This window comes from Callospermophilus lateralis, chromosome 8 (assembly GCF_048772815.1).
Source record: "Callospermophilus lateralis isolate mCalLat2 chromosome 8, mCalLat2.hap1, whole genome shotgun sequence".
In the NCBI taxonomy this organism is placed as follows: domain Eukaryota; kingdom Metazoa; phylum Chordata; class Mammalia; order Rodentia; family Sciuridae; genus Callospermophilus; species Callospermophilus lateralis.
This window is the reverse complement of record NC_135312.1, coordinates 98,939,138-98,959,851: the sequence shown is the minus strand read 5'-3', so window position 1 is coordinate 98,959,851 and position 20,714 is coordinate 98,939,138. Positions and strand designations below refer to the sequence as shown.

The window sequence follows — 20,714 nt, the reverse complement described above, 5'->3', positions numbered from 1 at the left end:
ATTTCTCAAAGGTGTTTTAGGAGAGTAAAAATAAATAATTTACCCTCAAAGTTGGCTATTGAAATTTGGTCTTTTAAAACTTAAGCTTCAAAAATTCTGATGATTTTAATTTTTGTTGTTTCTTCTAATAAATATTATTTCTCTTGTAAATGATTATGGGTAGTGGTCATGCGAATATTAAAAAAAGAATGTACACATTTTCATGCTTTCTTCTATTAACTTTGAATGTGTATTAATTTTGTATGCAGTGCTGCAATATTTTAAAAATACTGCTTTGCTTCTATATTGAATGCTAACCTTGAAGACTTCATTGATTCAGAATTTTAGTTCCTATAATGGAATTATCATTACACATTTTCCAAATAAAAACCATTCAAGGACAGCCTGAGAAATCTGTCCTCTTCTGATGACTAAGCCCTCCACTATGACTCTCTAGGAAGTACTGAATAGGGTTGTATCACTTTCCTTTAAGTACTTACAACACCTATGAACATTGATGTGGCTGCATCACTTTTACAACACCGCATCCAACGGCAGAGAAGCCTTTTAGCTCTGCTCCAAAAAATACTTAGAGACTGATTTAATCTCATCAAATCCATTGCAAACAAGTCATTATCAGCTTATTCCAGATTTATGGCCCAAGACTCCTAATTGACCCTTTGTCTCTTCCAGTTTCTTGTCAATCTAACTACAATTGTCTATAAAACTTAAAACTTATCAGGCTATTTGCCTCCTCTGCCCAGAGCCATCTGGCTTCCTATCTCAATGCCTTTCCTTCTCAGCTGAAGTTATAACCAAAGTCATCCCAGTGGCCTGAGGACCCTCTACAACCTCCACCCAACCCAAACCCATCACCTACTCTGACCCTGGCTCCCTCAGTTCCAGCCATAAGAGCATTTTTTCTCTCCCTGGACTTATCACCGAGACTCTTACGTGAAACATTTGTACTTACTCTGCCCTCTGTCTACAATGCTGTGTTTAAAGATGCTCTTCCTAGTTGAAGGTACAGCCCTTTCTCACATATTCCTTGTTCTCCTTATTTGTCTAATCTTCCTTCATAGCCCAACAGCCAAGTGAAGTAATGTGTGTGTGTGTGTGTGTGTGTTTATTCCACATACATAATATATACAAAGCTTCTTTGTTTTGGTGTCTGTCACTCCCACTACAAGGTGTGTCTGGGATAGACATGCTTGCTCTTTGTTCATCCTATTCATGGCTACATTTTTACTGTGAGCTGGCAGCAGCATTCTTTTGTTTATTCTTTTTAGTTATACATGACAGTATAATGTATTTCAATATATCATACACACATGGAGTATAACTTCCCATTCTTGTGGTTGTACATGATGTAGAGTTACAATGGTCCTGTAGTCATATATGAACATAGGAAGCATATTTAATTCATTCTACTGTCTTTCCATTCTCATCCCCTCTCCATATCCCCAAGTCTCTCCTGTACAATATGGTGAGCCTCCAACTCCTCCTCCTTCATTACATTCAGCCTTTGGTTTTTGGGGATTGGCTTCTTTTATTTAGCATGATAATCTCGAGTTCCATAAAATTTACGGGCAAATGACATAATTTCATTCTTCTTTATGGCTGAGTAATATTCCATTGTGTAAATGTATTACATTTTCTTTATCCATTCATCTGTTGAAGGGAACCTTCATTCATCTGTTAAAAGGCACCTAGGTTGGTTACATAGCTTAGCTGTTACTAATTGAGCTGCTATGAACATTGATGTGGCTGCATCACTTTAGTATGCTGATTTTAAGTCCTTTGGGTATATATCAAAGGAGTGAGATAACTAGGTGAAATGGTGGTTCCATTACAAGTTTTCTGAGGAACTCCATACTGCTTTCCATAATGGTTGCACCAATTTTCAGTACCACCAGCAATGTATGAATGTGCCTTTTCCCCTATATTCTCCCCAACATTTATTGTTACTTGTATTCTTGATAATTGCCATTCTGACTGGAGTGAGATGGAATCTAAGTGTAGTTTTAATTTGCATTTCTCTAATTGCTAGTGATGGTGAACATTTTTTGATATATTTGTTGACCATTCATATTTCTTCTGTGAAGTGTCTGTTCAGTTTCTTTGCCCATTTATTGATTGGGTTATTTGTTTTATACTGTTAAGTTTTTTGAGTTCTTTATACATCCTTTTAGCTTCCATAATGCTCTATCTGAAGTGCATGTGGCAAATATTTCTCCCATTCTGTAGGCTCTCTCTTCATGTTTTGATTGTTTCCTTTTCTGTGAAGAAGCTTTTTAGTTTAATAAAATCCCATTTATTGATTCTTGACTTTACTTCTTGTGCTTTAGGAGTCTTGTTGAGGAATTCCATTCCTAAGCCAAAATGATGGACATGTGGGCCTACTTTTTCTACTAGTAGGTACAGGGTCTCTGGTCCTTGCTTTACTTTGAGTTTTGTGCAGGGTGACAGATAGGGATCTAATTTCATTTTATTACAGGTGAATTTTAAGTTTTCCCTGCACCATTTGTTGAAGAGGCTATCTTTTCTTCAATGTATATTTATGGCAACTTTGTCTAGTATGAGATAACTTTATTTATGTGAGTTAATCTCTGTGTATTTTATTCTGTATTATTGGTCTTCATGTCTGTTTTGGTGTCAATATTATGCCATTTTTGAGTAATGCTCTTTTGAATGATCAAACAAGGTACTGAATTTTTGCTATTTTTCTTGTAAGTAATATTGTTTTGGATAGAAAAATCACTAGTGCTAAGATATTTTTAATTTTTATATGCCTTTTATTTTTAATATTTACAATGGATTTTTGCTATATTTCAATATTTAATTAACTTTAGTTTACATTTATTAAATTCTTCTATATCCTGATAGAAAATTTGTTAACATCCCTGTCCTTCATAAAATTTTAACAAGGGTATGATTTCATTAGCCAGAGAGTTTATACATAACATCATCATTATGAAGTTAAATGTTGCCAAGCTATTCAATTATTTATCTTATAGTTGTCTGACATCTGGTATAGCCCATTACTCCTTACAGCTGCAGTATGCTGTATCTCAAAATGTATTCTTGATAGTTTTCCTTGAGATAACTGTACTTGAAAAGTAAAATGTACCTAATCTTTAATAAATAGTTATGGAACAGAATCACCTCTTGCGTGTGGGTATGCACTTGTAAGATTCACTTACATGTTTAATTTAGTAATATATGAAAATTTTGACCAAACCAAAAATATTATCCAGCACTTACATTCAGAAAACAATCTTAGAATCTAGTATTTCTCAGTTTATAAGTGGTAATCATGTGGTTTATAAGATCTTAGTCTCCTAAAGTGCATTTTCAAATGTATGTTAAAGAAAACCGTATGTCAAAATACATTCTACTGTCATGTATAGCTAAAAAGAACAAATAATTTTTTTAGAAAAGAAAAACCAATTGAGAACTAATGAGTTTTAGGTTATTGTGGCTACCTATATTCTTAGTTAACATTTTATTCCCATTATAGTAACCTATTTTCTTCATATTCTCATGTAATTTTTTTTGTTTTATCCATTCTCTATCTAGCCACTAAGTCACTAACATGTAATCATCTCATTTTTTGAAAATAATATCTAAATATTCCATTGTCAAAGTAAAACATCTTGAATACTAATAGCTTTACTTTATGTTCAATTAAAAGTATTTGTTCACTTAAATAATTGCAAAATAGGAATCAGGAATAATATATAAAATATGGGCTTGGGAATTGATTTTTATTTTTTTTATTTCTATCACTTACAGTTGAATCTTATTGTTTGGTAAAAATACATAAGCAAAGGTATCTTAAAATAAGGTAAGGACAATGTTTTATAAACATTTGTTCTTCCATATATCATTCAGCAAGAATTCTTTTAAAAATGTTTCATTGTACATAGTTATGTCATTTTTCTTCTCTCCATGCAACTCAAGTATCTCCTTTACTGTACTTAGATTATTCCTTCCTCTCCAGCTGTTCCTTAAGTTTGTTTTCCTATCCTGATGTCTGGATGTCTCTTTAATAACAAGTTCCATATCTCTAGCCTTTTTGAACTTATAAAAATTTCTAATACTCATATACATTCTACAAAAGATAATGAGGTTTTCCCAAGGAGAATGGTGATCATTAATTCTGCATATATCAAAGTAGAATGTGTCATTCCCGAAGCAAAATAGAAACTCACACCATGCATAAAGACAACTCTTGCTTGCTTCAGCTGAGAGCATGTTTTATGGAAAAACATTTTTAAACAAGCCATTAAGAAATATTCTCATTCTCTCTTCAATGTCTTTGAGCTGTGTGTGAGCAGAATTTTAAGGAATTTGTAGTAACTTCTTTCTAGTTCTGGCCATCCTGGTATTCTGTAAAGTCAAGCATAATAAAACCTTTAAACAGCCTTTGATAAAGTCTTGGCAGAAGATTCTGTAGTTTGTATCTTATGAAAAAATCAAATTAAATAAAACTATCACTGGCAAACAATATTACATATTATTAAAATATGGGAACTAACTGTAAAATTTGCAAGCTGCAAACAGTGTTGTAAATCAACTAAGCAATTAGCATGAGATTTTTTTTAAGTGACTGAATACAAATTCAGAATTATGAAGTTATTATCCAATAACCCCACAAGTGATGTGAATAAATTCTTACTAATATAAAAATTATCAACCACTGAAACACACTTTTCTACAAGCAGGTCTATGAATCCTCATGCTAATGCACTTAGATTGATAAACTACTGACATTCTGTTAAAGCTTCGTTTATTCCAGTTGCTGAGGCGTGTGCTTAGAGGGTCTGTCATGCACATGATCAGCAGATTGTAGTCTGCAATTTGTTTTCATTTAATCAGCAGACAGGTTTTCACCAATTTAGACTCAAGTCCTATTAATACTCTCTGAAACTAATTGCTGGAAAATGAATTTTAGCAGCAGAATTTTATAATATCCCTTTTCCCCTCTGCCCATATTGTAAAACACTCAAAGCTATGTACTTAGATGTTGAAAATGTATGTTAAATAGACATAGGCCATAATCTCCTGTCATCTAGGCTACTGCAAAAGACTCCTAATCCTCCCTCCTGCCTCAATACCTTCTGAACTTTACTTTTGAAATTACTTTCTTGTTATTCTATGCCTCCATAGAAACTCTAGTTCTCTGCCAAATAAAAAAAACAAACACTTTAACATGACCTCAGTGCCCTTCATTATCTGGTTCTAGCTTACACATTTTTTCCTTGTTTTTCTTTTATGTTGCATTATACTACACATATAGGGAAAATATAAATCATCAATTAATGAATAGCTGCCCAGGACAAAAAGGAAAAATTTGTAATGTCATAGGAGCCACTGTACCTTGTCCATCTTTTTTTATTTTATTTTTATTTTTTGGTTGGGGGGATAGTACAAGGAATTGAACTCAGGGAAACTCAACCACTGAGCCACATCTCTAGCCCTATTTTGTATTTTATTTAGAGACAGGGTCTCTAAATTTTACTTTATTTAGAGACAGAGTTGCTTAGTACCTCACTTTTGCTGAGTCTGGCTTTGAACTTGAGATCCTTCTGCCTCAGCCTCCCAAGCCACTGGGATTACAGGTGTGTGCCACCACACCCAGCTTTTTGTGCATCTTTCTAATCAGACCTTCCTCAGCATCCTAGAGCTAACTACTCAGAGTAGTCCTGGCCTTGATTTTCTTTATTGTGTCCCCACTATGAAGCTTCGAATTCTATTGTAATTTTTACCTGCTTTTGTATGTTACATACTTGAAATCAAATTGTGGCTTGGGGGATATTGATTTTTTTTAAATGACTTTTTTTAAAAAAGTCATTCTTTTAAAAATTTATTGATGCTCATGTATAGTTCTAGTCTAGTCAATTTTAGTATTCCCTTGCATCCATGTACAACAACGAATTTATCTTTTTCATGCTGATGGACAATTTGGACTTTTATGTTATATCCATATTTGGGCTATTACAAACAATGCTGCTGTCAACATTCTTGGACAAATGTTTTGGTGCTCAATATTCTCTATTGTGCCCAACCAATCAGTGGAATTTTCAGAACATAATTATGCATATTTTCATACTAGATAAATATTTATGTATCACTCAAAAAAGGCAATCTTAATTTGTCCATAAGTATCTTTCTGTGCTACTAGATATGTCAGAATGTTTTCCAAAATGATCGTACCAATTTACATGCCCATCAGAAATGAATGATAGCTCTAATTTCTTCATATGTATGACCATACTTGAAATCATCAAATCATTTCTCCTTGTTTCTCCTCTATTCTTGTTTCTTTTCTTTTTCTTTTTTTTTTTTTTTGCACTTTATCATCTATTTATGTATGAATAAACATCATTGAAACCTCCCAAGGACCCTGAGTGATCAAGAATAACTTCTCGCCCTAAAACCCAGATGTTCAGTTCTTGTTGCTCCTCATAGAGAAGTCTACTTGCAGTTCCAACTTGACTTCCAACTCTGATGCTGACTTCTTTGGGCTTGATGACCTGTGCAGGATAATGATCTGCACCATCTTCACCATCTGAGTCCATAGCCTTCTGGTCACCATTTCCTCCATTCTTTCTTTGGGGGTTTCCATCTTTTCATTTGTTCTTGTTGTACTCTAGGTATTAATCTTGACCTATTGCAATTCATTAATTCATTCTTCATCTGTTTCTAGTAAACTTAATCATTAATTTCTTACCTTTTGTCATTATATTTTCTAATTCTTGAATTTCTTTTCATTTTTATTTTTTTTCTAATTAGTTATAAATGACAGCAGAATGTATTTTGGTTCATTGTACACAAATGGAGCACAGCTTTTCATTTCTCTGGTCGTATATGATATAGAGTCGCACCATATGTGCAGTCATACATGTACCTAGGGGAATGATCTCCATCTCACTCCAACTTTAATTCTCGAATTGATGATTGGTTGTTTTTCAACTCTATAATGATGTAGTTTTCAGTTTCTGCCAATTAAAAAATATATGCATTTCTTTTATATATACTTTTTTCAATAGGCACAGTATTTATAATAGCAGTCAAAATTTCTAATATCTGAATTCTTGAAATCTATTTCTGTCATCTGTCTGCTACTTCTAATATCTGAAGTATTATTTCCTTTTACCTAATGCCTTTGATTTTTTCTAAAACAATTTATTCAGACATTATTTGAAGTAATAATGTGAAATCTAAAATGAAGATACTTTCCTCCAAAGGGGATTGTGGTGTTTTCATTTTTTTCCTGACAGACATATGGAGTCTCTATGAATGTTATACTAACTTAAATTGAAATTTTAAGACAATTAAAATTGAAAGTTAAGACATTAAAATTAGAGACAAATTATGCAATCTTAGTTTTTAATCCAAAGGATTGGGTGGAAACTGGAATTTAGAGAGATGTCTTTAGAGTAAAACAAATTTTGATGACTTCTTTTTCTGTAACTTATTTGTGACTTTGAGTTGAAACTTTCTGTTCCTAAGTTTTCTTATTTAGCAAGAAAGTGCATGGCTGGTAATACCCAAATCATATTTCTTTCTTTCTTTCTTCTTTTTTTTAGTTCCCTTTGTCCTTCTTCCTTGATCTCAAGGTACCCATTATGATGTATGTTGTTTTTGTTTTGCTTTATATTTTTTAGTACATTGTGTGTCATTTTGAAAGTGGTGCCCATGCCTTTTTACCATCTTTCTAACTCTACTGAGCATAATTCTTTGATGCAGTGACTGCTTAATGGATGTTATATGGATAAGTCAATGAGTAAATAAATTTTGGAAGTAAGTGCATATATAAAAGTGTATATAAAACTGATTAAACCAAGCTAAGTATTACCACAGAAGAAAGAAGTTTCTCTTCTATTATTGTTCCCAGAGCTTTAATCTAATTTCTGTTGTTAGGTTTACCTGTCCAATATATTGGCTGTGCATCCTTGTAGAGAACAACAGACCTGAGTTAGAATTTACAAAGAGTGATCTAAATCTGTAATGCACCTTAAAAATAAATCTTTAAAAATAATATTGATCCAGGTGACAAATGAGAGGATAGAATAAAGGTTTATTTGGAGCATAAAATTTAAAAGGCATGTCCATCGATAATTCATCAGCTCTCTTTAAAAGAACCTTTAGTATAACCATTTCTATTCTGTACCTTTAATCAATCCTAGTTGACATTGCCATGAGCAGATTTTAACAACAGATCTGAGAAAGGGATCTGCTTATCTCTGGATTTATAAAATCAAAATTAAAGTCATTTCTAGGAAGAAACTTAGCACACTAAGGAAATGTATCAATTTAGTATATTGAACAATTGCTCAAAAGAGATATAATCAAAAATGAAAATGAACCATTAGTAGTTTATATAAAAGTATACATTGGTATATTATTCTTGGCACACTTATCACTTACTTACACAATGTAGTTAATGGCTTAGTTTTTTAAGTATCATTTACCTCAAGGAGTTTATTGAGTTTCTTGGTGATTAAATTATTGCTCAACTTAAGAGATCTGTTTGAAGGTGCTTAAAAATAGAGAATGCTTATGACCCCAAATTGTTGATAGAATGGTCAACCCAATAAGATTCTCCATGAATGTTCATTCAATTGGTTTTGTTTGCCAATTGATGATGTTCATAATGTAGACATCAATGGGTTGCATATGAAGAAGTACATGCTTTCTGTTACATCATTTATTACATGATACAGGCATCTAAGATCGTATTAATTACAGAACTTCCTGGTCATATTTACATACTCCCTGAATTTGATCTTAATTTCTTTAATCTACTCTGATTCTAATGACCTTAGGACCCACTTAGGATTATTTGCACAATGCTTAATAGTCATTGCCGTAGTATGTTTTGTCTAAATAATCAAAAGCAGCAAATTCTATCAATTGTCTGGAAATTTTATTACATACTTTAAAATATATAAATAATTTATAATCATCAAGATATGTTTTATTTTATACATTGACATGAAAGAATTGAAATGAAATTTTACTCATGTATGCCATTTATATTTAAATTAATACTAATAGAAATTTCTATTTCATTCTCAACATCTCTAACCTACTGATTTAATAATCTATCAATATTCATTAGCATCAAATAGTACTATAACAGGAAAAAAATTAGTAGTTTAACCAAAAAAAAATTTGAATTTCTTGATTTTTCCCCCCATATATTGTAGAACTCTAGAGAGGATCTGCTGGGCCAGGGTGGTTTGCAATTTCAAGTGTCAGAGACATGGATTTCTGTCTTGTTTGTCTGTGATATATGGTCTCTGATAGTTACCAGGGCACCAGGCATCGTATGTTCAAATAGTAGGAAGGACAGAAAAACATGTTGTAGAAACCACCCTGCTTACATTGTTTTGGCAGGAATTAGTCACATGGAACTGCCTTGCCTGAATTAGGATTACAGGTTGTCCTTATTCTTAGTAGTCTAAAAAGGAAAAAAACAATTGTGATAAAAGAAGAAACTCACTAACGGGGAACAATTGGTAGTAATCTACCCTTTTGAACCATCCATTTACTGATTCATTTTATTCTAAAATTACCTAAGCAATAAAATTTTTTAAAAAAGGATACCTCAATAACTAGTTACATTATTTTCATCCTTTTTTTTTTTAAAAAAAAAAAAAGCATTACTGCAGCAAAATGAAATTCTGTGATCCTGATCAATTAGTCCATGGTGAATTTTAGGGCAAAAAAACTGAGCATTATTCTGGACAATATTTTTGCAACAGGTGCAGTGATTTTATTAGGCATTTACTTAGTGTCTTTGAGTAAAAGCCAAAAGCAAAATACTGCTTTGCATCTCAATAAAGGCTATTTTGTGTATCCCTAAAGGAAAATTATTCAAAAAGAAAATCTTTGGGTTTTCTGGCTTAAACCCAAAGAAAGATTTTAGCCTGCCCAGAGGGCTGGATGGACTCTATGTACTATGAATGGTTATTATAAATATTACTATTGCTGAAATATTTCTGGACAAGTTTAGCAAAGTAAAGAATAGATTATTTAATTCTGTCTTTTCATCCCAATTTTGCCCTAGTAACGTTAAGTGCTCTAAAATGACATTGAACTATTTGTTAGAGTTTAAAAGACAAAAAAGGATACCTCAATAACTAGTTACATTACAATAACTAATTCAGGCAAGGCAGTGGTGCACACCTGTAATCCCAGGTGCTTTGGAGGCTTTGGCAGGAGAGTCAGACATTCAAAGCCAGGCTCAGCAAAAGCATGCTGAGCAACTCAGTAGACTCCGTTTCTAAATAAAATACAAAATAGGACTGGGGATGTGGTTCAGTGGTTCAGTGTCCCTGAGTTCAATCCTCAGTACTTCCCTCCAAGATGACAAAAATGTAAATATATAATATAAGTAGCAGTAAAAATCAATCTGGTAAACTTACCAAATTAGATAGTATACCAAAAAGGTAAGTGATTTTTCTTATAGTAGTAGTAGAGAAATTATTTTTGCAAATAAAATGTATGTTTATATCAAAGTTATAAAATTGTTTAGCAAATAACTTTAGTAAATATGATGTGGAATACCTTTTGGCTAATTTATAGGTACTTAAAATATTCAATCTTTTCACAGTTACATCTCTATATTATATCTGTTAAAATAAAATTTTATGTACTTTAACAAATATAAATAAAAATGGTAATAAATATGGTAAATGCATCCTGTTGTATTATTAATTAATTTTAGATAGATCCTAAGGTGATAATAAACTCATGGCTCTTGAAGTTTTTCAGTCACTTTCATCCTACTTTTGATATGGAAATTATTAAATAATAAATGATAAGAAATTAAGTGATTAAAACTTTTTCAATAATATGATTCATTAATAATGCATAAACTATAAAACTAAGTTAATTATTTCAAAGCATAAAACAGATTTTGGACTTTGTAAGCAAAGTTCTTTAAAGAATTAGTCTTTGCTTTTAGGGAGCAATCTTGACATCAAAATTTCTTTTATTTCCATGTAGGAAGAGCCTTTTGTAATGGTCTCTGAAAATGTCTTGGGTAAGCCGAAGAAATACCAGGGCTTTTCCATTGATGTTTTGGATGCCTTATCTAACTACCTGGGTTTTAACTATGAAATTTATGTTGCACCGGATCATAAGTATGGAAGCCCACAAGAAGATGGGACATGGAATGGCTTGGTAGGAGAGCTGGTCTTTAAGGTAAGAATTCATTTATTTGTCTTATATCTAAAGATTCAACTGTAACCCCTGGAACCCTTAATTTCATTCAAAATAAGTATAATACAAGGCATTAGGTTGTGGTGTCATATTAAAACCTCACCAAATGCTATTTTATGAACTTTTTGGAAATAAAATTAGGTGACAAAATGAAACTAAATTTAAAAATATTTTCTATAATAAAAGAGAATTTAAATGAAGCCTTTACCTTTGACAACTCATGTTCTAAACATTTTGTCAAGATATAGTACATGATGAAAATCACAATGTAATTTTCAAGCACAATTCATACAATTGTTGTCTTTTAAAATGGCTATGTTATTAAAAGAGAAAGAATGAAAGAAAGAACCAGAGAAACAGAAGAAAGAAAGAGAAAGAAGGAAGGAAGGGAGGGTGGGAGGGAGAGAGAGAGAGGGAGGGAGGGGTGAGTGAATTAATGAATTCTGATCCCTGAAGGGCTAAATATTTAGTTTGGGTAATGAAACAAGTTTCATTTATAATTATATTTTCTCTTGTTCTTTCAATTCTCAAAAAGATATTTCAACATCTCTTTAGCTTTGTCAGTGTTTGCTACGATTTTTGAAGCTCTGATATTTATTTAATGCATATACATTTAAAAGTACAGTGTCTTCATGATACATTGTTGAATAGTTTGGTTTAGATTTATAATTTACTATTTCATTTATATATTTCTTCCTCTGTTCCTTCTCTTCCTGACCTTTTTCGGAAGAGGGATGTAAATTGAAATTACTTTAATATTTGATTTTATTGTCTGGGTTGCCTTTTGACCTATATCTCTGTATTTTTCTTATTTGTGGTTAGTCTACAGATTACAGAATGCATTCTTAAGTGAAAGCATTCTATCTAAAACTAATATTACACCACCTCAAATTTCAAAAATTAATGAGCTTTCCTCAATATAATTCCATTTATATCCACCCTAACCTTTGTACTACTGTAGTTATATATGCATGCCTTATTAATTTCACAAAAAATAAAGGTTTGATTTAAGCAATTAGTTATCTTTCAAAGGTAAAAAAGATTAAAAATCAGTATTTCACTGCTTATCTACTAATGCTAAGGTTCTTTGTTCCTTTTATTTATCTGAACTTCTGTTATCGTTAAACTTGAAGCCAAGAATTTTCTTTGGATCATCTTGAAGTACAGTCCTGTAGGTGGCATATTCTCAATATTTATTGACTTAATATGTGTTTACTGAGCTGCAATTTTTAGTGATAATCTTACCAGATAATCAAATTTGGAGTATAAGTTTTTTGTTTTTGTTTTTAGGGTTTTTTTTTGTTTGTTTTTTTTGTTTTGTTTTGTTTTACTATGAAGGACTGACTCAACATTTAATCTGTATCTCCCTGTTATAGGCAAAAATTGGAATCTGTTGTTTGTCTCTTACAAACTTCTTCCTATTCTTTTCTGCTGATTTTTTTTATAGGGAGCCCCCACAATTTGCATGTTTAGTTTAGGTGTCAAAATGGATTTTTTTTTTTTTTTTAGTTTAGGTATCAAAAAAAATGGATTCAAGGGAGATTTATACACAGATCTGAGGGCTCCTCTGACCACTCTCACTGCCTTAAACTCCATCATCTCACACACTCTGATGCACTAGATAGTAAAGTACTTTCTGCTAGAGCTCTATCACCTGAGCTAAGATGGGTCCACAGTGAATGACCCATATAAAAGCAGACCTCACCTAGTACAGTCATATTTTCAAGGACTGAACATCCTCCAGTCCCTGCCTGGTTTTTGTGACCTAAACCACCACTGTTTTGGTACAATGGTGGGAGAAGAAGCCAAACTGCAAAAGATTATGTACAAACTTGGAAGTGAAAAGGTGAAAGTGGCCTGTCTATATATTGCTCTTTTAGAAAATTTAGAGGAGAGGAAGAGAGACAAAGATAATAGAACAATCTTTGATTTTGGTAGGGTGTTGTTGTTTTGTTTTGTTTTTAAGCTCACAGAGACTTGAGTGTAATTATAAGATGAGGAAGGAAAAGAAAGAAAAATAATTTGAGAAAAGGAATTTAATAGATGAAGGACAAAGATCCCAGAGTAGATTGGGGGGGGGCATTAAATTGAGAATTAATTTTGATGAGGTAAAGATGTTTCCTTGATACTTAAAAAGTATGGTGAGAATGTGTCTTTTTAATCTATAGGTCATGATTGGGAGGCTGAGGAAGATCATATCTTATCACTTCAAATTTCTTGATAAAAATAGGAGTTGAGGGCTGGGGTTGTGACTCATGGTAGAGCACTTGCCTAGCACGTGTGAGGCACTGGGTTCATTCCCCAGCACCACATTAAAAAAAATAAAACAAATAAAATAAAGGTATAAAAAATAGGAGTTGAAATGTGTTGACAGCACCACATTAAAAAAATAAAACAAATAAAATAAAGATATAAAAAAATAGGAGTTGAAATGTTTTGACAGTGATTGGAACAGGTATTACCTAAGAGTCTACAGGAGAGTAGTGAGAGATTGAAATAGATACTGAGGGACTCGACTGACTGCAGAATGGATGAAGGATAGATCCGTGGCGCTGAAGATCGAGCTGAGGTTTGTATAAGATTGGCATTTTCATTGCAGCTAGTCAGCACAAAGGTGTGACTTTCTCCAGCTGAGATTGAGAGCCCACGTGGAGAAGCAAAGAAGATTAAAACTTCCATATCAGAGCTGAGATATGGTAGGTGAACTTGGCAAAAGAATTAGTGAGATGAAAAAATTGCTAGAGTGATCAAGGAAGCATGGCCTTAATCAGGGAGAGAGAATCTCAGGGAAAAAAAAAATGGGAGATAAAAATTTGGGAAAATTAATCAGATCATCAAAATCAGATTGAAAAATAAGTAAAATATAAATGAAAATATGATTGAGCCAGTAGATTATATAAATGAAAATGTGAATGAGCCAGTAGATTAGAAAGAGATAACCAGAGACTGAAATATAGAACAACTATCTTTGATCTTGAGGATCATAGTAGAATATCAGAATATATAAAAAGAATAGTAGTTTACAATGGCCCATTAAGGAGGGCAGAATATGTAGAACACAGGTGATTTTTAGGGCAGTAAAACTGATACTGTAATGGTGGATACATCACTGTCATTATGCATTTTCCAAAACCATAGAAACAGTAAGATATTGACTTTAGTTAATAATGTATTCATATTTGTTCATCACAATAACGTTGGAACCACACTAACGTAGCATGTCAATAATAGAAGAAACTATTTGTACTTCCTGCTCAACCTGTAAACCTAAAACTTGTCTTATAAATAATTTTTTAAACAGTGGCCCAAACTGATTGTTGTGAGGAATATCTACTTTGATAGAGAAATCTTTTAGGTTGGTTAAGTTTTAGGATGAAGACCAATATTTAACCAGATGTCTAAGTTTTCAGAACAAGTGAAGACACTATGGTGCAGTATCTCTGGTCGAGGTAGTTAGACAAGTTCACCTCAGAAAGCATATGTAATTGACAAAATAAAAATGGAGATCACATGCATGGAGTTTCATCAATAATGAAAAAGAATCAGGTGACTTGCTCTATCTAAGACAACAGGCAAAAACTCCAGGTCTCTAGAATATTAAGAAAAATGAAGAAAGTGAAGTCTCACTCCATAAAAATTCAAACTAAAAGTATATTTTTGCCCAAGTCATCCACCAGCTCTTGATCTCTTTCTGTGCCTCCTCTGGTCATCTCCACTGCCACTCTGTGTGATCCTGTACATGGTTCATAGGTTATTGCTATAGAAGATAATGACACTTGACCAAATTCACTTCAGTACCCTAGGGGCTAATGTCAGCAGAACTTTGACTTTTTTTTTTTCTTTAACTCATTAGATCTTGATCCTTTATTTAAATCCTACAATGGCTATTCCAGACATTTTCCATACTTTCCAAATCTCAAGTCAAGTCCAATTTTTTAACCCTGGCATGCTTCTCATTTTGAAAATTTATGGTTTAATGTAAAGACTAAGAGCATCTAACGTTAGTCCCTTGTTTCCTTGTTTTTTAACTTCAAAATCCTTCCATTTATTCTCTTATCCTTAGTGGCAACACAAAAAGCCTTGAATAAAACAGACATTAGCTATGGATACCTGTGATACATCTACTATCGATGTGAGTCTAAGTAGATCTTTGAATCACAGTATCCACCTGTGTGGAATGAAGCTATTGCTAAGATTAACCAAGAAAATCAACTCAAGAATATGCTGCAAGGAAGGTGTGTTAGTCAGCTTTTCCTTGCTGTGACCAAATACATTACAAGAACAAGTCAGAGGAGGTAAAGTTTAGTTTGGCTCACAGTTCAGAGGTTGAGTCCATAGTTGACTGAGTTCATTCCTCTGGGCCCAAGGTGAGGCAGTACATCATGGCAGACGGTCAAGGCAGAGGAAAGGTGCTTAGGACATGGAATCGGAGAGAGGGAGAAAGGGGAAGGGATCACAGGGCAGACCCTTCTAGGGAGCTTCCGCAGTGACCTACCTTCTCCAACCATGCTCCATCTGCCTACAGTTGCCACCCAGTCAGTCTGTTCAACTAGGATGGACCAATTAGGTCACAGCTCTCAGGATCCAATCATTTTACCTCAAATATTCCTTCATTAACACAGGAACTTTGAGGGGACACCTCATATCCAAACCGTAACAGAAAGTAACTAGATCTCATCTCATCTTCTGATGTGGTAAAATCTTCCCCCAGAGTCTGTGTTTTAAAATATAATAAATTTAACATTTATATTTGAATATATTTAGAAATTATCTGTCAGGATTTGCTGATAGATTAGATGGGGAGGTGAGAGAAATACCCAAGCCAATGATCTCTTCTAAACTTGAGGCTTTTAACCACAACAGTAAGAAAAGACATCCTGTTTTCACATCTAACACAAAATCTACTAGCTACTTTGCCCCTAGCCATAGTGGTCCCTTCCCTGGGTTGAAGTGATAAGGAGGTGCAGTTGCTTTCCCTCTTTCCATTCTTGACTTCCTTCAATATATTTTTTAACACAGCAGCCAGAGTAACAGTCACTCCTCTGGTGAAAGGCATTTGACGGTTTCCCGTTTCACTCAGTAAATTCATCCTTAAAATGACCTACTAAATCTGTCCTACCAACTACCTTGGTGATCCCTTTTATCTCTCTCCTATTAACCATGCTCCAAGTTTGTGGTCTTCCTTTCTCTTCCTCCTACTCAACTTGACCTTTGCAATTCTCAGTTTCATATGTCTGGAATGTTCTTTCCCTGTTATTCCTCCTTCCACCTCATTTTTTTTCTTCTACTTTCTGCTTAACAGTTTTCAGAAAAGGCCTTCCATGTCCACCCCATTCAAAAAAAAATAACTTCTGATCTCTATGTTGGTTATCCCCTCTTTTCTGTTTTGTTGTTTTTTATAACATGTATCAAGATTTTATTATGTTTACCTACTTGATCAGTCAACTTTCCCTGAAAGATTGTAAGGCTGATTTGAGAAGATGTTTCTTGTTTCGTTTATTGATAACACTCTAGTATCTAGAAAATACTTCCACATCAAATAATATATAGCAGTTAAGTAATATTTTAAGATCTACATTAGATAATTATCTTTCAGGCAGTCATTACTATCAACCAAACTCCCACAGCCTGCTAAGTTTGTCTTTATGAAAAAAAAGTTTCATTTTTATTACAAGGCTAAATTTGGGGCCTTTTGCTCCTTCAGTTTTAAGCCCATTTTTTTGTATAGCTTGTCATGTTCGATCTCACTTTTCTACAACTGCATTGAGAATGGTTTCATTTACTGTCATAAAGGAAACTAAGGAAAGAAATATTTGGGTGTAGAGAATATATAGTGTGAAGTCAAAACAGTTATTTTGGACATAGATAATAACAATCATGTCCTTTATAGGTTTAGCTCTTTAAGTTCTCACAGTGATTCAATAAATTAGTTATTATCCCCATAATGATTCAATAAAATAGATAATTATTTAATAAAATAGATAAAAATCCAAGACATAGAGATTTTAAGTAGCATGCTCAAGGTCACCCAGCTATTTAGTGGAAGAACTAGGATCTGAGTTTAAGTTGTTTGATTCTGGAGACCATTGTTTTAACAACTATCAATAGACCTCTTTGGAGTTATCCAAACAGAAAATGAAAACAGAAATTTGATATATGAGTCTAGAGTTCAAGAAAGGGATCTGGAATGGACTTGTAAAATTTAAGGCTAATCAGTATATAGATGAAATTTGAATTGCCCCTCTGCCTTTCTTTATCCCACTTTCCCCTCTATTTTCAATTTCCTTCACAGTCCTTGATCCTTCTCACTGCTTGAAAATGGTATTCTCATCTTAAAAATAACCTCACCATATTTTCTAAGTAATATTAATTAGGTGTCTTTGGTTGCAAAAGACAATCCAGTTGAAGTGAAAAGAAAATTTAATGGCTCACAAAATTCAACTGCCCAGGGATGAGACCCAGATTCATTTCGTTACTCTTGGTATTGCTCTCTCCATCTCTTAGCTCAGTTTTCCTTGTGGTTGCTCCAATTTTCAGGCAGGCTTTCCTTTCTTGGCAGTAAGTTGACTTTCAGCAGCTCCAGGCCTACATTTCAGCCTCTTATCTATACCAATATAAACATCAGTTCTCTTTTACCAACAGTGCCAACTTGGAGCCTCAGCTTGAGTACACACTGGCTCTGACTGCATACTTCTGTTTCCAAGAGGAAGCAGTGTCCCCAGTGTCAGGGCGCCAAGAGCCCACTCCAGCACTGAAGGAAGGAGTGGTGGCTTCATGCAGAACACTTGGAGTAAGCATAGGAAGTACTCCCCAAGGAGAAATTTCCCCAAGGAAAAGCAGGATGTCCTTAGAGGAAGGGGGAAATGAATAATAACTAAGCAAAACAATATCCTCAGAGGCACGAAAATAATTAAATAGTTATAAAGAAATTATCAATGATTACATGTACAAACATTTAATCATCATTAAATTGAAAAAATATTATAAGCTTAATAAGTTAAATTAGAAACAAAATGCTGCAAAATATTTGCAAAAGCATAATGATGGATTGTTGATGTCACTTTTGTACTGCTCCACAAAGCAGTCATAAAACCCATACGAAAGTACAAAGATTCCAGTAGGTAAAGATAAAAGATATGAACTTAGAGTTTCAAAAGAAAAAACTGATAGGCAACACAGATGGAAAAGGCATCCATTGTAACACAGTACAACATTTTAAAAATAAGTACTTGAAATATAATTGGTTAGTGTTTTTTTAAAAGGTACAACTCTGTTATACATAGAGTGATTTTTGGTTCTATATTCCATCATAAAAATAGAACATTACTAGAATTAGATGCCCATATTTCAGTCAATTTAACATAGTACCTACAAGGAATTCGAAAACATAGTTTAAAACTAACCAAACAATAATAACTAGCACTTATACAGAGCTTACCAGCGCTGACACCATCTTTTGTACTTCATGTTTACTTATTCTTCAGTACTCACAACAATTCTGTGGGGTATCACTGCTGTGATCCAAATGTTGCATATCGTGAAACATATCAGAAAGGTGGAATAACTTGCCCCTGGTTATAGACAAGTTGTAGGGAGTTTGTGATTCAAATCTAGACAGTGTGGCTTCAGAGTCCAAGTGTTTTCTTAAACCTTTTACCAGTTACAGAGGGGAACAGAGTTCTAAAGTTAGTGCCCAAAAAGCATTTTAATAAACCAAGTTATATGCCAGTGAAAACAATAATACTCAGAAATAGGTTAGCCCAAGTATTTTTAAGACCTTCACACTTGAAGAAGGTTCAGATGGAGTTGGGATATGGTAATGAATAGCAGACAAAAAATTAGATTATATGGAGAAGAATTTGGGATGTGACATAGATGATTTGCATCTCTAAACTTCTCAAAAATCTCACTTCTTTCTAGAAATACTGTTCATTCTTTCCCTTTTCTAAAAAACAATGAAAACTTCTACATTCATCCTACACTTTACCACTCTTCATATACAGCCCGTTCAACCTCAGTCTGCCCAGGCTGCCCTGGCTTACCTCCCCAAATGTTCATCCCCAGCAAAACTCACATTTCATCCTATATGGCTTTCAAATCAAATCACTCCTATCACTTGATAATCCTGTCTACTGAGAACAGTTATTCCACATCTTTTCAAACCACCCATTTGAACCATAGAAAATATGTTTATGCATGTGCTATATATAATGTTTCTCTCTCTTCATATGTACACACACACACACATGCACACACACATACAACACATGTATTTTTTACATAGCCCCTTTTTATTTAGCTCCTCTTTTGTGAAACAGAAGGCTGAGGTTGTGTTTACTTTGTGTGCCAAGTACACAGCAGAATTCCCTATATTCATCCATTCATCCCCACGCATTTTTGAATGCATGTTATATTCTGGGTACTGTGCCTCGCATCATAGATACAAAAAAAAAAAAAAATAGAAGGTATTGTTCCTGCCTTAGAAGATCTCATAGTGTACATGGAAAACAAATGTGTAAATAAATAATTAAAACTCAGTGTGACAAATGCCATGGGATAATGCATACAGGGTACCATGGCAACTCAGGGCCGAATAGCAACTTCTGCCTGGGGTGTTGTAAAGATTTCACTGAAGAAGAAAAACTTGAGCTAGGTCTCAAAGATGAGTAGGAGTATGAGAGGCAACAATAGGGATAATTATAAAAGCAGGTCTGCCGTGCTAAGGAGTTTAAACTTCATCATTTAGCCAGTGAAAATTATAAAAGGTTTTTACATAAGAGAAAATGTGATTTAATTTATGTTTTAAAAAGAGAGCTGAGGTAGGCCTGAGAATTCATCAGAGTGATAAAAGGAAAAGACAAATGGCTTTTTCAGCAATCCAGAGAGGAAGAAAGAATTGTCTAAACTAAAACAACAACAATAGGAGATTAATAAAAAGAATAATCTTGAGAAAACAATCGATATGCTCAGATGTAATTAATAGAACTTGATAACTCAGAGGGGAAGATAAAGGAGGTGCTGAGACTTGGTGAGAAATTTAGCAGAGCAAAATGAGCAGAAAGACATGTGGTGACAGAAAGAGGGGCTATAGAAGGAAAAGCAGGTTGGAAAGGGAAACAGAGATAGAGAATTTGGCTATAGAAATTTTGATTTTATCATACCAAACATGCTAATGGAATTGCCTAGGAATAATTATTAAATGTACATCTTGGAACCCACACAAAAAAATGTCTAAATGACTGAAAAGAAATGTAAAAAACAAAGCTTACAAAATATGATATTTCCCTCACCTTCATTATAAAAGCTTAATTGGAAGTGTTTGATTAATATGAATGTCATGCACATGATGGTTATTTAATGTCTTAAATTATTCCACATGAGCGTGGGCAAAGAGAATGAGTATTATTATTTTCATTTAAAAGAGAAATAACAAAAAATAGATAAAAGAGAAAGTTAACTTTGAGAGTTCAGAGAGCCTGACATGTGCTTTGCCCTTT

General features: G+C 33.5%; 1 protein-coding gene across 3 annotated transcripts in view; it reads left to right on the top strand.

Moving 5' to 3' along the window:
• Positions 1-20,714, top strand: part of Grid2 (glutamate ionotropic receptor delta type subunit 2) — a 1,419,378-nt gene that overhangs the window by 1,045,535 nt on the left and 353,129 nt on the right. For all 3 annotated transcript variants that reach the window (XM_076864706.2, XM_076864707.2, XM_076864705.2), the window contains one exon: positions 11,002-11,199. In XM_076864706.2, the coding sequence (XP_076720821.1) occupies positions 11,002-11,199 (198 nt within the window). The remainder of the gene's footprint in view (positions 1-11,001; positions 11,200-20,714) is intronic.